This window comes from Pteronotus mesoamericanus, unplaced genomic scaffold, assembly GCF_021234165.1.
Source record: "Pteronotus mesoamericanus isolate MK-2021 breed Mesoamerican mustached bat unplaced genomic scaffold, CSHL_Meso_final contig_169, whole genome shotgun sequence".
NCBI lineage: Eukaryota > Metazoa > Chordata > Mammalia > Chiroptera > Mormoopidae > Pteronotus > Pteronotus mesoamericanus.
In genome coordinates, this window is record NW_026555068.1 from 17,631,012 (window position 1) to 17,647,232 (window position 16,221).

Below are 16,221 nucleotides of genomic sequence, written 5' to 3' on the forward strand. Positions count from 1 at the left end.
CTCTTCAGTCCAGGCCTAATACTGCAGGGAAAGGAAAGACAAGGGCAAACCCTCAAAAGCCTATCCTCCATTTTCCCTAAAATGTCAATTAGGGAGTAATATGGTTGACAAGGAAAAAGCTCCGGGTGAAGCCAAAGCCTTAACCACTCAGTATACAGCAGGTTGGTGAGGCGTGTGAGCCCCCTGCTTGTTCGGGAGGCGCAGACCCCCAGGGAACCAGGTGGACCCGAGGAGCCTGGATCCCCGGGTGGCCCAGGACGAGCCGGCCAGCGTCCTGAGGTGGGCACTGCTGTGCTGCAGGTCAGCAGGTGCGGTGACCCGCGGCGTGGGGATAAGTGCCCCAGGAGTCAGGTTTCCCTTGTGACCAGCCATGCATTAATTATAGAAACGCCACCCTATTAGAAGTTCGGAATGGTTTTATTTATGGTAGGCGTCCCTGGGTTGCTAAGATGTTTTAAGTTTGAATCCATAGCTTCTGGACAATGAACAATTCCACCTATGGGTACCTGCATATGTCAGAGAAAAAGCGCATGTCTCAGTAGTTATTAATAGCCAGGAATTGCTGATAAGTCCACAACAAAGACTTCAGAGATTTAATTCTTGTTCCCTCTGCATGATCACCTCATGTCTGTGCCTTCATTTCCCCTGTAAAAGTAGTAAAAATGGCACAGGATTCAACAAAGATGGACTGCCCAATTATAGTTGCAAAGTACCTTCACACAGAAGAAAAAGTGTAATAATAAAAAGTTAAAAATTCTTCAGAATATTAAAATTGGTATAATCTGTTATGCTAGCTGAAATAAAAACATTCGATTTTCCAGTTTAAAAAGAAGCACTTTCAGTTCTATATGGTATATTTGAAAGTTGTTAAGACAGATCTTAAAAGTTCTCATCTCAAGAGAAAAAATCTACTATGTAAAGTGATATTTACTGAAGTTACTGTAGTAACTATTTTGTAAGACATATACATATTAAATCATTATTTTGTATACACTTTAAACTTACATATTTCACTAAAACTGGGAAAGTAAAATGATATTGTAAAATGTTACATAATAAGCTTGCTTTCAAAAAAATAAAAGTAATTAAAAGAAGCACTGTTTTCCCTATTTCTATAAAATTGCTTAAACAAATAGAAGAGGGTAGTCATGAAGTGTCAGGAGTTTTCTACTCCAGCTATTTGGTAGAAAAATCGGGAACACCAATCCTCCCAAAAGCCAGATTTAATCTGTTTAAAACTGTAAAACCAATGAAAGTATTTTCCCAGGACCATTTATTCAGAGGTCAGATATTGAGGGAAGGGCAAAAATCACAACACACACTCCAAGAAAATATATGACACGCAACCAAAAGAAATACAAGACTCTGCCTTTCATTAAATCCGTAAAAGATCTTTGCTATAACACAGAGGCAAATGCTCATGGGATACACACAGTGAGGCTGCAGGAAAATAGCCCTATTTTCAAGCTGCCTGCAAAAGTAACTCTTTTAAAATGTATTCTGCCATGAAGCTAAATCATTTTTTAAATGCAAGGTACTTATGAAAGAACCCCATGAAAATTAAATAGCTGCCATCTCTCAGTTTAACCCTGTTTAATTAAGGTATTAATTAATGCTATTAATTTGTAGAGTGTCTACTCTGTACCCAGAATGTTTATCAAAAGGCTCCTGACTAGCAGCCGTGCCTGCAGATTACCGGACTCCACTGCTGTCTGTTAGGACTCGGCCAGCAGCAAGAGAGAGAGGCCTCAACCTCACGTGGCCTAAGCCGCGGGGACTCTTCCGAGCACGCATCCGTGAAGGTCAGGCGTGGGGCCGGCTTTGCACTGGCCAGCGCCTCACCCTGGTCCCTCAGACAGTCCCCCTGTCCGCCGGCTCTCAGCTCTCCACTCGCCATGGTTCCAGCAACGCAGCCTCCCCTCCCATTACGCCCATGCCCAGCGGGATGGCGGCAGCACCCGCGGCCTCCCCCAGGCCCAGGCAAAGACTGGTTGCATTGCACTGGGTCACCTCTAACCCTTCAACCAATCGGTGTGGTCACGGGAATGACAGGAGGAGCGGGCGGACTGAGGCGCATGCCACACCAAAAACACACAGCCTGAGCGCAGACCAGGCGCAACCCCTCAGAGGGGCCTGGGAGGGCGGATGATGGCAGCCAACGTCCAGCACACTGTCACCCAAGCAGTCACCCCCAACGCCTTCATCACAGCGCTCCCTCCTCAAAGCCTCCTGGCTCCCACTGCTGTCCCCTGTCAGGGCCTTCCACAACCTGCCCCCGCCCTACCCTGTAGCGGGAGCCCTTTCCTACTGCAAACCATCACCAGTATCCTATGCCAGATGCTATTCTCCAAAGACACGTCCATCTACCGGAATGTGTGCACAGGAAGATAATCCTGCCTCCTGTTTCTTCCTGGATCCACGTCTGCTTCGCCCAGAGAGCCCACGCCTGCCATTTTAACCTCGCCAAGCACCTGCTTTTCTCTGGACAGAACCAGGGTCAGCCTGGATAACTGAAGGTGGAGGACTGAGATCTGGAAAGAGGAAAACGAAGTTTGAAACAGACTCATAACCCAAGGGGTTTAGACAGACCAGGGGCAGATATTGGTCGAAAAGTTCACCCTAGTAATCTTGATCTAAGTTTTACAGGTCAGGTGGAAAGGAAGGATGGACTCCTTCAGACTATTTGGTTGTGCTGGCTGCACAAAAGGACAATGAAAAAGAATCGGGATGCTGACATCGTGTGCACATAAGAAGGATATTTACTGTATCAGTCTGCAAAGTAAAGAATCTACATATTTCCCAACTTGCTGGAAAATTTGAGTCCTTCCTCCACACAGAAAATGAGGTCCTTGATGGACCTACTTCTATAAATTTTTGAACCATCTACAAATCCCCAAATAATTCCAATAACTAAGGTTTATACCCTGTGACAAATGTAAGCTTTGCAAAATCTGCTTTTAAGAGAAGAAAAAAAATCAGTCAAATCCCCTATAGAGATAAGGATATTTTTATCCAGTTTAGGTCAAGGCGAAGAACATATCTTGATGACTCAGCTAGTCTTGCAGGCCTATAAATGGGCGGGTTGTTGAGTTCTACTTACCTGTGCAATTATTAAAACAGGAGATTGGACTGACATTTAACTAAACTTCAAAAATCCCCTGAGAGAGCTAATAAAGCTAAAATAGTTAGTGACACAGAGCCATAGCTAGTGAAGAAATGAGAGAGCTAGGGATTCTTGGAAAAGGCGGAGAAGAGAAAGGGAGCCCGTTTTTGCTCCAAGGACTCTATAAACATCATGGCAGCAGCCAACTGTCATAAATAAAGAGTCAGGCACTTGAGAGTTTTGCACAGGGCCCATGTAATTTATTTTGGTGGGGTGACCCTGGATGTGTAGGCTTCAAAGAACATGCGCTCTTGAACAAGAGGACAGTCCCAGGATTTATTTCAACACCACCTTAAAATAACCTCGGCCAAAAATACCACTTCCAACAAGCACAAATAAGAGAAAAAGGGGAAGAAAGATGTCAAGAGGAAACTAAATGAAGAGCAGATGCTGGGCCCACTGTAACCTGGAGAACAGACGTATGGGGCGACCTATTAAAGCCAACTGGTTTAAGAACAATAGTCGTTTCAAAGAAAAAGTATGGAAGAGTAAGATCTTGCTAGGAAGCAATCTAGAAAGTCAAAGGCTTACTTTATTGTGATGAGTTCCCTGTAAAAATATTTCTCAAATTCTAAAGTGCTTCTGAAGTTGACATATTTTTGACAAAGGCAATCACAGCAAAGTCTAAATCGTCCACTTACATAGCGCTTTGGGAACTATAAGAAAACATTTTTCCAAGGCCAGGTTGTGCCAAATGGAACTTACAGCTGGCCCAAAGAGAAGGGACAGCCTGGGCACAGAGAGAACCAAGTCACACACACACCCCATCCCCCATCTCCTGGCAAGTCTCAGTGCCAGAGAGCAGAGGGGTACAGCCCGACCACGCAGGGCCCGCCCGGGCTCCAGCTCATTTATACATTCCCGTGCCTCACCCCTGGGCTCCAAGCCTCCGAGGACGGACTCCGTAATTGGCACCACATTTTTCTCCTTCTCCTCTTGCAGGACAGCCCTCTGGAGCCCATCAGTCCCATTCTGGGAAATGAGGAGACAGCAGACAGAGAGATGGGAAGCGTCTTCTGAGGCCTCCCAGGAAAGGGTACACCTCTGCCCTTCACCGAGAGCCCTGACTTACCACGGACACTGAGGACTCCACTCAGCCAACACAGACAGCATGCTCCCTCGGGCCCAACACCCAGGACCCGCCTCCTTAATTCCACCTTTCCTCCGCCACCCCAGTCCCCAGGGCTCATTCCCTACCCTTTGGATTGCTGTGACACCGCTGGTCTTTACTATCTCCTTCCCATTTATGCTACACTGCCCATGACACGCTGTGTTTATTTTTCCACTCTAATTGTTTCCAAGAACACACAGGGTGGGGCAAAAGTAGGTTTACAGTTCTGACTATGCGAAACCAGTTTATTCTTGTATTATTATTTATAATTCACTGTATTATTTTCCATACGGATGACTCTAAAACTACTTTCCCCCCACCCTCCCTGTATATTTTTAAGGAAGGCACCAGTTTTGTTTGTTTTGTTTTCCCTAATACTCCCTGCAGCACCATGAGGAACGCTCGGCCCACACTTACATTAGAACTTACATTAGAAGAAGGAAATAGGATGCAGAGTCCTTGGCTTCCTGGCTTCCTGAAACAATAGACCAGCACAGTGATTTTTAGGGTGACATACAACCTTCAACTGTAGGATCTTTAAGGACAGGCACTACGTTTTCTTTCACTTTTGTATCCTACTGCCTGGCACACATATGTGCTAAAATATTTGTCCAGTAAATGAGCATGAACAATGCTATGGTAAAAGCAAAGCATGTGAGGGTGTTTAGGTAGAATCAGATAGGATGGGCTGGGATTGCTTTATTTTTGAATTTGAATTTTCAGACAAGAAGGTTAGGAATATCCAATTGTGGAAGATGTTGCAAGTACAGATGGAAAAAAAAAAGAATTTTCATCTGCAAATGTGAAAACTAAATGCCATGTAACTAAAATGGAACTGAGACCTCAACTTTTTTCCATTGCTGGGAAATAGTACACAGCTATAGTTGAACAAGCAGTCTTTAAAAGCTGATGTGAATACTGCCAGCAGGTAAAAATAAAAGCTGCACCATTAAACTAAATTAGAGGTTGTATGTATGTGTATGTGTGAGTGTGAGTGTGTGTGTGTGTGTGTGTGTGTGTGTTTTAAATCCAATTAGTCTTCATACTGGGTAGAGGTTTCCCAGTTGGTGTAGAATCTGTGAAGTTTTGAGAAAGTTCATTTACCTTTGTGCTGGGTCACATGGTCCTGGTGTGGTTGCTATATATGAATACATAGCTCTCCAGAACATTCTTTATTTGGAAATCTGAGACTCTTCAAGACACCAGTGTCCTGCCAGTGGAAGAGTACACTGTGGAGCTGAACTCGAATTACTGTGCAAAATGTTTTTGCATGCTGCCAGTTGCAATATGCTTTGGCAAGAATCCTTGGGATTAAAGTTTTGGTGACAAGGTTTTTAACTTTAAAGCAAAACTAAAATTGTGAGCTTGGACTGAGTCCAAGTGTAACATTCCCATTGAAAGGCATACTTACATATTCTTGCAAAGTGCTCTTGAGTTAACAAAATATTAGCATAATTATGTAAAAAAAATAAGAGGAAAAAGAAGAATAAGAACCAAGGCTGAAGACACCAAAGACTCGACACAATGTCACATTAAGCCATGTCCCTGATTCATTCACTCAAGGACCATTTGCTGTGCATCTCTCCTCTGCCAGGCCGAGCGTTCTGGGTGTTGGGGATCCAGCTGTGGAGAAGACGACGTCCATGCTCACATGCGCTCTCCCTGGGAGTGGGTGGGGAGGGGAACAGGCACTAAACAAAGACGCACATGCCAAAAGGTGCTAGGAAGGAAATGAAAGCAGGATAAGCAGTCTGGTGTGGAGGGGCATCAACATGTCCAGGGAAGTGTCTTCTAATAATGTCTTCTAATAAAATGACTGGATCCTTTAATGGAGAACCAACGTCAGGGAGAGCCAGTCATGGGGAACTCTGGGAAAGGAGCTTTTCAGGCAAAGGAAACCACACATGAAAGGCTCTGGCCCAAGGGCCTACAAGTTCAAGGGTCTACAAGAAGGAGGGATATCTGATGAGAGTGTGTAAAGGGGGACAGAATAGGAGATGTGGTGTCACAGGTGGCCATAGTGATGTGAAGGGCCTTCCAGAACAATGTTAGGACTTGGGTTTTCTCTCTGCATGGGGTGGGAAGCAAGCGCAAGGTTTCCAGGGAAGGGGGAGCAGGATCTGGCAAATACATATTCTAATGAAAATTTTCTAAGGTCTTGGTTTACAGTGAAAAAAATACACACACACACATCAGGGTGGCACAAAAGGGGGTTTACAATTGTTCATATGGAAAATAATATAAGAATTAATAAACAATAATACAAGAGTAAACTTCGTGTTTTGCATACTCACAACTGTATCTATATAGTGTTCTAAACAATTGCAATATTTTTTGTTGTCTAATTCTTTTCTATACCATAAGTGCCACAAAACTAGAAACGCTGTCTGTCTTGTTCACCATTGGCTGTCCAGGGCCTAAAACAGTACCTGGCATATAGGAAGCACACAAGAACATTTGTGGGAGGTACAGGTAAATGAATAAATGCATGAATGGTGTCTTTGAATCTATCCTCTTAGCTCAAAAAGGCAGGATCCCTTTCTGAAACCACCACTATGCCAACTGTCCCCTCCAGTACGGGAGTCAGCTGCACCTGCAGCATGCTCAGCCCCTCGCGCTTTGCTGCAGGCCCTAAGGAACGAAACTTCCTTTGATAGCTTGGCAATAAATTTATTTCTCCGGGAATCTCTGCTAACTAGTGTTCTACCAAATGAACAAGAGGAGAAAAGTAAACGTACAATTTTTATAAAGTTGTCATGGCCTGCCACAAAATTTTAAGTGGGGTCTATTTTTAAACTATTTTAAATGGCTGTGGGAGGAAGGGTTGGGCTCATGTCCTGGGAAGTACTTCTACTCCCAAAGGCTTCAACTAGCTGTCCACCAGGGGAAAGGGCACTTAGAAAGAAATAGTTTAAACTGTTCCTGGCCCAAGAAATATGGGACAAAATGAGATTCTTGGACTCCCTCTAAGTGAAATATAAGAACATAAAACTGAACCATCACATGGGACAAAGTCATGTAATCCTGGGTGTTTGGTCAAGAGGTTTAATTTCATGCATACTTCACAGCTTGTCCTGTTCAGAATGGAAAAACCAATAAAAACCGGGATGAGAAAATATATGTCCATCTGTTCTGCAAAAATAAGCATTCTAGACTCTATTTGGCTTGTGGATATGCGACAGAAGTGATGGCCAAACCCAACCAGTTAACAATATAAGTTCAAAGGGAAATGTTGAAGCCTACTAATAAACAAATAAAGCGGACATAAGCAGGAGGTTACAGTTTACTATCGTTATCATTCCTCATTGATGTTTAAAGGTGTACAATCCCTTCCCTATATCCCTGTGAAGCCTTTAATGGTGGCACAAATGTTACCATGTTACTTTCATCCATTGATACACACAATTAACCAATTATTAAAATGGAAAAAAGGTATAAGTGGATAATTCAGAAAAGTAACAAACTGGCCAATAAACATATCTTTGAAAACACATCAACCTCACTAAGAATTCTGAAACACCAATGCAAAAGATCCTATGCACCCCAATGTTCATAGCAGTGCAATTTACAATTGCCAAGAGCTGGAAACCGCCTAAGTGCCCATCAGTAAATGAGTGGATCAAAAAACTCAATGTGGTACATTTACACAATGGGATACTACGCAGCAGAAAGAAAGAAGGAACTCCTACCCTTCACGACGGCATGGATAAAACTGGAGAACATTATGCTAAGAGAAGTAAGCCAGGCAGTGGAAGACACCATATGATCTCACCTATATGTAGAATCTAATCAACAAAACAAACAAGCAAGGAAAATATAACCAGAGACATTGAAATAAAAAACAAACTGGCAATAACCAGAGGGTTGGAGGATCACAGGGGAAAGAAGGGCAAGGGCCCCCCAGGAAGATGTATAAAGGGCCCGGGGAGAAAGCCAATGAGTGGGGGCAGATTGAATGTGGGAGTTCGGGGGGGCGGGCAGAGGAGAGCAATTCAGGGGGGATGAGGACAACTCTAATTGAACAACAGCAACAGAATAAATTTTAAAAAATAAAATAAAATAAAAATGTGATGAAAGAACAAGGTGTCATTCCTCCATTCGGTTAGCAAATATTTTTAAAACAATAAAGCAATGGTGTAAGCCACTCCACCATGTTCCTAAAACATTTTGGGAAGTCATTTGGAAACACAGATTAACCATAAAACTGTTCCTCTCTGTGACACAACGATTCCATTTCAGGCTCAGTCCTAAGGGAGCGATCGCATAGGCAGATAGTAACTAATAAACAAGATGTTCATTGTAACATTGCTGTGAAGCCTGCTGGGGAAACGGTTAATTTGAGAATGGCATTGCCATAGGATTCAAAAAATCACAGTCTTCTAAAAACATGTTTCCAAAGATCACAATATAGTGAGTGAAAGAAGCTTACTATAACATTGAACAGGGTGATCCTAAATTTCTAACCAAAGTTTGAGTGTTCATGTAATGAAAATATGACTAAAGGAAATATACTAAGACATTAATAGAGGCTAATTTCTATGTTGATTCTAACATAGAATCAAAAGTAATATGCTTTTGGAACCTAAAAATGATTTGTTAAAAGAGGAGACAACACTTAGTGCAGATGGTACAATGGTGCTGAGAGCCAGGGAGACAGCGGATCTTCTCGCGGCTCTCCTGAGCTCTCCCCCTCACAGAGAGAGCTTGCAAATGAAATCCCTGTTTTCAAATGGATGATAAGGCATTTTGTAACTATGAGCTGGTGAGTTTGACACGAATTCTAGGCAAGATTCTAAAATGGGTTCTTTAATGGAATTTTGTATGAACCTAAGAAGAGAAACCATCAATGAGCAGGAAGACCAATGAGTCACTCTGTCATCATCGTAGAACGACTTCCTTTCTTTCTCTGAATGAGCTCAGTGAGGGGGTGATGCAGGGCGAGTTCATCAAATGGTAGATGACTTCCAACTGAAAGAACGAGTACATCTGTTACGAGAATCAGGATCTTGGGCGATGGGCGCTAGTGACTTCACTCAGTAGGAAGTTATGTCTGCCTATCTAATTTCTTCCTTCAATAATATCACAGATGAGGGAATAAAGGGCAAGTTCATTAGTGAATGGTCCCAAACTGAGGACAATAGAAGATGTGTATCAGAATCTAAAAACAAAGTAAGGGATTAGGCAATAAGATAAATCCAATAAAATAACATTCAACAAAGATAAATGTAAGATGCCATCATTCAAGGAAATAGGAGAGGAGACGGCTTCACAGCACCATGTATGGAGACAGCTTTGGGGTTCTTTTCCATAGTAAGTGTCCCTGAAGGCCACTGAGCTGGGAATCAATGATACATACAATTTAAAAAAGAGATATCACATACCACTCTCTCCCAATTCAACCAAACCTAAAGTAATCATATGTTCTTGTAACTCACTGAGTAAGCTGGATGGTAAAGGAGCTTAAAACCAAGGCACTGGGTGGTTGCCAACAGGCGCTACTGAACTAATGACCCAGGCAGAAGGAAAGGGTTAGAGAGATGGCAGTGGTGAAGGAAATACGTCAAGGGCCATTTCCTGGAAGGAGGGTTGATGTATGGGCAATATACCAGAGGACCGAGCTAGACCCAATTACTAAAAACTACAGTGAGATAGATTTCAACTAAATCCAGGAAAACCTTCTTAATCATGAGAGCTGTCCATGGTCACTATGGGCCACCAAGGGACACAGTGAGCTCCCTGCATCAGAAGTATGAATCTCAGGGCAGCTGGGCTCGTGGCTCAGAAGAAACCCAAACATAATTCTGGTCCGTTCTGCCCTTGGATGCCAGAAATGCCCCCATGTCTTCTCTGATGAGTCATCCAGACTCCGCTTAGACACCATTATTCCTTCATGAGATGAACTAATTTCTCTTATACAAACACGTGTGATTGTGGGAAAGAAGTTCTCTATATCACGCCAAGATCTTTTCCTCTGCTTTCTGGGACTATAAAAAATTTGTTTAAACCCTGGGTCATATGAGAAGCTTTCTCATATGATATCATGTAATAAAACACTTATAAGACTGTTCCTGCTCTTAGTCATTCTACTCTGAGAAAAATACATTAAGAAAACGGTACCAGGGATTTCCATGGGGGCTCAAAACCCAAATCCCTAATAGTGGAGACACATAAAGCGAACTATAGTCAGATGAATAATATGCAATCATTAAAACAATGAATAGGTGGGTGACTTCTGAACGTCTTATATATACACACACACACACACAAAGCAACAGTGGGCCAAAGTTCAATATAAAAAAAATGTTATTTATGACTGTGAAAAAGAGCATATTATTACAAATGACAAGTGAATGTGGAGTGACATAAGTATAATTTGTGTTCATTGGGTTTTCTAAAACATTGTTTAACTGTATATCAATGAAAATCTACATTCCCCTTTGATGTAAATCTATCTACTCATGCCATTTAAACAAGTATTTTCAAAGTACATAAGTCCTGTATTCTATGTAAATCATTCCATATTGTTGGATGCAAATGAAGGGAAAGGATTTAGTTGCATGATATATAAGATGTAATCATAATGTCCCCTAAAATTAAACATAGAGTTACTATAGGACCCAGTAATTCAACTTCTAGGGGCACACCCAGAGAATTGAAAACCTATGTTCATACACAAACAAGTATATAAGTGTTCATAACAGCACTGTTCCTAACAATCCAAAACTGTAAACAACTGAAGTGCCCATCAATTGATGAATAGATAAACAGAAGGTTGTACATCCATTGGACGGACTATTGTCCTGCAGTAAAAAACAAGGAAGTACCAATACATGATACAACTTGGATGAACTAGAAAAGAGTATGCTAAATGAAAGAAGCGAGTCACAAAAGGCCTCATATTATAGTATTCCATTTATAGGCATTGTCCAGACCAGGCAAATGTAATAGAGACTGAAGGTAGACTAGTGGTGGCCATGGGCCAGAGGAAGCAATGAAGACTGACTGAAAATAGGTTCTGGCTTTCTTTTGGGAGTGATGAAAATGTTCTGGAATGGTCCATGGTGATAGTTACACAACATGGTAAATGTACTAAAAAACACTGAAATGTACACTTTAAAATGACTGACATAGTAAATTTTATTTGAATTCTATCTCATTCAACCTATATATCATCACAAAATATATATCATTACATATGTTATAAATTTTACATAATAAATTGACATTCACAAGTACTTAACACTAGCTCCATTAGAAGACTCACAATTCCATAATTACTCATGGATAGAGTGCAGATGAGGCCTGGATTGCTAAAGCAAATACTAAACACTGAAGAGCTGAAATCAAGAATTATTCATTCCTTCTATTATTCGCATATAATTTACTTAGTGTGTGTTACTTGGTGCCAGCAACCAGGTTGGGTGCTGTGGATACTGGGGTGGATCGTTACCTTCACAGGCTCCTGGTTCGTCTGGGGAGCTTGACATCACACAAATCATCACTCAGAGAAATATAAAACTTGTAACCGGGGGCAGGGTGGGAAACGCTGGGTTCTTGGATAGAAAGGAACAGGCAGATCTGGTTCAGATGAGAAACTGGGCAAGAGCCTCCCAGAGGAAATTATATTTATCTCCAAGATGAGAAAGTTAGCGAGGTGAAGAGTGAGGCTAGACGGTCCCATGATGAAAGGGCAGTGCAAAGTTTCGGCGGCCGGGGAGAACCTGACACGTCTGAGAAACCCGCGAGGCCAGCCGTGCTCAGTGTGTAGTAAATAACAAGAAGACTGTCACAGAATGAGGCTGGGAAAGCAAAACAGGGTCTGTCCATGCAAGGCCTTACAGGCCACTCTGGGGAGTCTCATTTTATGTTCTGGGTACAAAGGGAAGCCAGCCAAGAATTTGAGCGGGGAAGTAACACGTTATCGACTTGGGCCAAAAAGCATACCCAGGCTCCCTCTGTGGAGAAGGGAGTAGAACAGAGCAAAGAAGAGCCGAGGAGACCAATTAGGAGCTGAGTAGGAGCTCTGACAGGGGGATGGGGTGGAAAGAAGAGAAGACACCTTCAAGGTCTGCTTTGAACGGTCACCCCATACTCTATTTACAGCTCAGATTTACGCATGAAAAACAACTGTCTTCCACAGAGACCCCAGCAGAGATTACTTAGCCCTCAGACCCATCAGCCTCACGCCCAGGGCCAAACCCTGCTGAAAGTCAAGCTGCTTCTAGGAGGCCTGAAGCCTTTTCTTTACAACTAAGTAGTACTTGAACCCAAATTATCCCTGTGGGGTATTTTCTTATCAGCAAATTCTCAGAGTGGTACTGGAAAGCCAGGCAGTGAAGTAGAAAGCCAAAATTTCACTGTGATGAGTCCGGCTAATGCTTGGTGTCCTCACTTCAACCCAGCTGCAAACTAGTTCGTCTTGGGAACATTTATAGAGGAACCATCCTGGGAGAGAAATACCCTGCTTAGCATATGCTCTGTTAGAGCCCTCAGTTAAACAGACACACACCCAAGAAAAAACATGTGCAAAGCATTCCAGATTATTCATGTGCATCTGTCTCCTTAAGCTGCACTTCTGAGACTAAACCGGAACACAAGAGGCTGTGTTCGATAGCGCAGATTTACAAAGAGTAAAGGAATGACTTTCACCGTAATAGGAGAGCAACTGTATGTTGTACATGCATGCATTTCTTTTCCTCTTAAAACAAACCCCTGCTACCCACATGGTGCAAATCACTTCAAACCCAGACTGGGTCAGATAAACAACTCTCTGTATACTCTTCATAATCCATCCAAGACATGAAATCTTGAAGTTTAAAGCAAGCTACCTACTCAGTACACCCAGAGTGTAATAAGAGCACATAATACAGAGAGGTATGACCATTGATAATTATGTTTTGCAACACACGCTCAGTAAGTAGTCTTGTTCTCTTTGTCGTTTACATAGTAAAAAGTCACTTAAAATGTAAAACGAAAAGAGACATTGTTTAGCCTCCAGGAGTCATTTCATCATTTCTATCTTTATCATTGTTAAGGTTCTCCGTTTCTTTGAGGTTGCAATTGATTTATTCCGGTCCATCATATTTACACAACTGCATGATGGCTGCCTCAGACGCCCCGATCCTCCTTGACTCCTCGCACGTGAAGACTCAGCTCTTCTAAGAAGGCTTCCCTCACACTTTCTGGTGGACCTCACTTCTATCAGTTCGCCCCTCCCCACCCTCTGTCCCTTGTGCGTATGTCCGTCCAGCTTTACAACCGCCTCCTCTTCCAGACTGGGAGCCCCTTGATGCTTCGTGCTCCTGGGTCTTCGCCCAGATTCTCGTGTACAAAAGGTTGGCTCACGGCTTATGGAATGAAATGAATGAATAAACGAACCAGGCCCACCCAACTGCAAAACGTTTTTAATTTTTTCCACCTGCATTATCCTAAATGTTAATGACCCTCCATTCAGTGACACTTCAGACAATTCTCCCTTTTCCCCATTTCTTTGCATTTCCTGATAGAAGGGCATTGCCGATTTGAAGCGCTCCACTGCTTAGAAGGTATTTAGGAAAACCAGTTTTAAGAATAAGGGAGAGTATTGCTTGCCGCTCAGGTTTACACACTCAGCTTTGTACAGAGTGAGTGTGAATATGGATTAGAAAAGGCTTTTACTCCCCAAATTCATATTCTGTAGGAAAGCGGCACCCAGGGCCAAGTCACGCCATCACTCTTGCTATCGACGTTCACATCCGATACGATTTCCATCAAGGGCCCCTTCCTGGCGACGAAGAAAGGATGCCCTTGGCAAGGGCGGGGAGACTCCTTGAGTTAAATCCATCACTCCGGGATAAATTATTTAGCACCACTCAAACCCTGAAAGCTCTGAGCCACCCTGTCCTGTGGTTTACAGCACTCTCTCCTACGTTTACAATTTCCCGATTGTGAAGCAACAATTTAATTCCATTGTTCAAAATCAATACAATTTAAATTTACTTTTGGAACTGACCGTCTCTGGCAAATGACAGTATTTATTTTTCCACTGACCTGAGGTAACTCTAAAGCCACTTTGACAAGGAAGTACATAGGAACCATTCCAGAATTTTAAAATGAACTCTCAGTACTGGACTTCCAAAGACCAGTGGGAATGGGCCCCCTGAGAGGAGTGGGATCCCTGGGGCCCCCCAAGCTCTAATCACTCAGACCCAGCATTGACTTACCTGCCAAGGGCCTCAGTTTTGAACCTGAGATCACCCTGGAAACGAAAGCAGCCCTTGTGGTAGTAACAAGAGATAGCCAATAGGCTTTCAAAATGAATTCGCTCCTTTAGAGTTTGTATTAGGGATGTGGATCATCTCTTAAAACATCTCTAAGTTTTATCACTAGTGCAGTATGAGTAGGAGGGCTTGGTACAGCAGTCAACATTTCCAGGTTTATTGAACTGGAATGATCAGGGATCAGTCTCTTTCCCTGAGCTACAAACGCTGGTGTTCAGAACACCATGGGGTAATCTATAAGCTGCACTCTGCTCCCCAGTGAACGAAACAGGCTGGAAAAGGCAAGAAGAGGAAACCTGCAGGGAACATTGATCATCGGCCCTGTGTCAGGTCCTCCGCAGCTGATAGCCTGAGGATGGGGAAGGGGAAGGGCGAGCTGGGTGGGTCTGAACCCTTAGATTCAACAGCTTTGGTAGCGCATTCAATCCACCTGCACATAACTCAGTTTCCTGCACCTGCCATTAAGAAGGCTTGTTTCTCTTTCAACTGCTCGGAACAGACAACAGAAATTAAAAAAAAAAAAAATTAAAGAGGCAGCTACAACCGCGGGGATCAGAAAAAGAGCATTTACCAGCAGACCAGCAACCCCATTGCTCAATAGACAATTGGGTTTCCCTCCCGTCCACCCCTATGTTCACGGTCCACCCCCAAGGGCGAGAGGTTAGATGCAGCATCAGCCAAGGCTAGGCCTGTGAGGCAGCAAGAAAAGGATGAAGCTCACAGGGCACCAGGAGATGCTCGGGGGACCGCCACCTCCCCTTCCTGGCATCGCGGTGCGGACTCAGGCAGCGCCCCGCAGGGACGCTAGGCCTCCGGCCAGCTCAGCATCCCTGCTCCCGCTCCCTCCTCCGCCCGCGCCCGGGCCACCAACCTTGGGCGTGCGGATGTGCTCCATGGGGGCCCACGTCTGCAAGATCCTGAGCCGACACGGCCTCACGCACCTACGCGCATCTACAGCGTTGCGGGAGGGGCGCGGAGAGGGGGCTTCGCGCCCGGGAGCCGGAGGCTGCGGGGGTTGGCTCCGCCTCCAGGTGCGGCTACACTAGGCGCCCGCGCGGCCCTAGAGCGTGTGTTTCCGCGCTCTTACCACCTGCCTCGTCTGCTACCTGCCCCGTCCGCTGCCAGCCCCGCCTCGTCTTTGGCTGGATTGCCAGAGCGAGAGCCGGCCCCTCCCTTTTAAGAAGGACAGCCAGCGTAATACTGCGGGGCTACTGTTCCCCAAGACACAATGGGGGCCTTGTGTTGGGCGTGGCTTCTTGGAGGAGAGACAGGGAATAAGCTGCTCCACGGGCCCAAAGGCTTCCTTCCGGAGAGTCCCAGGATGGGTGGGACTCGGGGTAGAGCTCCCCAAAGGTTGCCCCAAGCACTCCAGGTCCAGCACGGCCTAGTGGGCTCTGTCTGTATATTTCACCTCGCGAGCAGCCAGTATAGCTTTTGCAATGAGGGTGGAAATAACAGCAACAGTGATAGAGCCCTCGGAGGTGATCTAGTAAGTCAAGCATCTCTCACCAACCTGCGGCAGCACTGCTGGAAGACAAACTTCTCCTTGGCACAGTGTTGGTTGCTCATCTGTCATCCTCACTTACCTGTAAATGAAGTGGAAGATGCAGAGACAGAGCATCCATCATAAGGTATCATTTTCCCATTCGTGGTGTTAACAATAGTTGTTGCCATTGTTAGCATGAAGC

The 16,221-nt window shown here is 44.1% G+C and overlaps 1 protein-coding gene across 6 annotated transcripts in view; it reads right to left on the reverse strand.

The window, feature by feature from the left end:
* Positions 1–15,528, reverse strand: part of MTMR7 (myotubularin related protein 7) — an 81,657-nt gene extending 66,129 nt beyond the window's left edge. Inside the window, exons 1-2 of one of the 6 annotated variants that reach the window (XM_054566112.1) lie at positions 5,379–5,469; positions 4,704–4,749 (exon numbers count right to left, since the gene is read on the reverse strand). In XM_054566112.1, the coding sequence (XP_054422087.1) occupies positions 4,704–4,749; positions 5,379–5,443 (111 nt within the window). In that variant the 5' untranslated portion in view covers positions 5,444–5,469. Of the gene's footprint in view, positions 1–4,035; positions 4,376–4,703; positions 4,750–5,378; positions 5,470–15,254; positions 15,308–15,404 lie in introns of those variants that run through there. The other 5 variants (XM_054566114.1, XM_054566113.1, XM_054566116.1 and 2 more) reach the window with 5 other exon arrangements.
* Between the last annotated feature and the right edge of the window lie 693 nt (positions 15,529–16,221).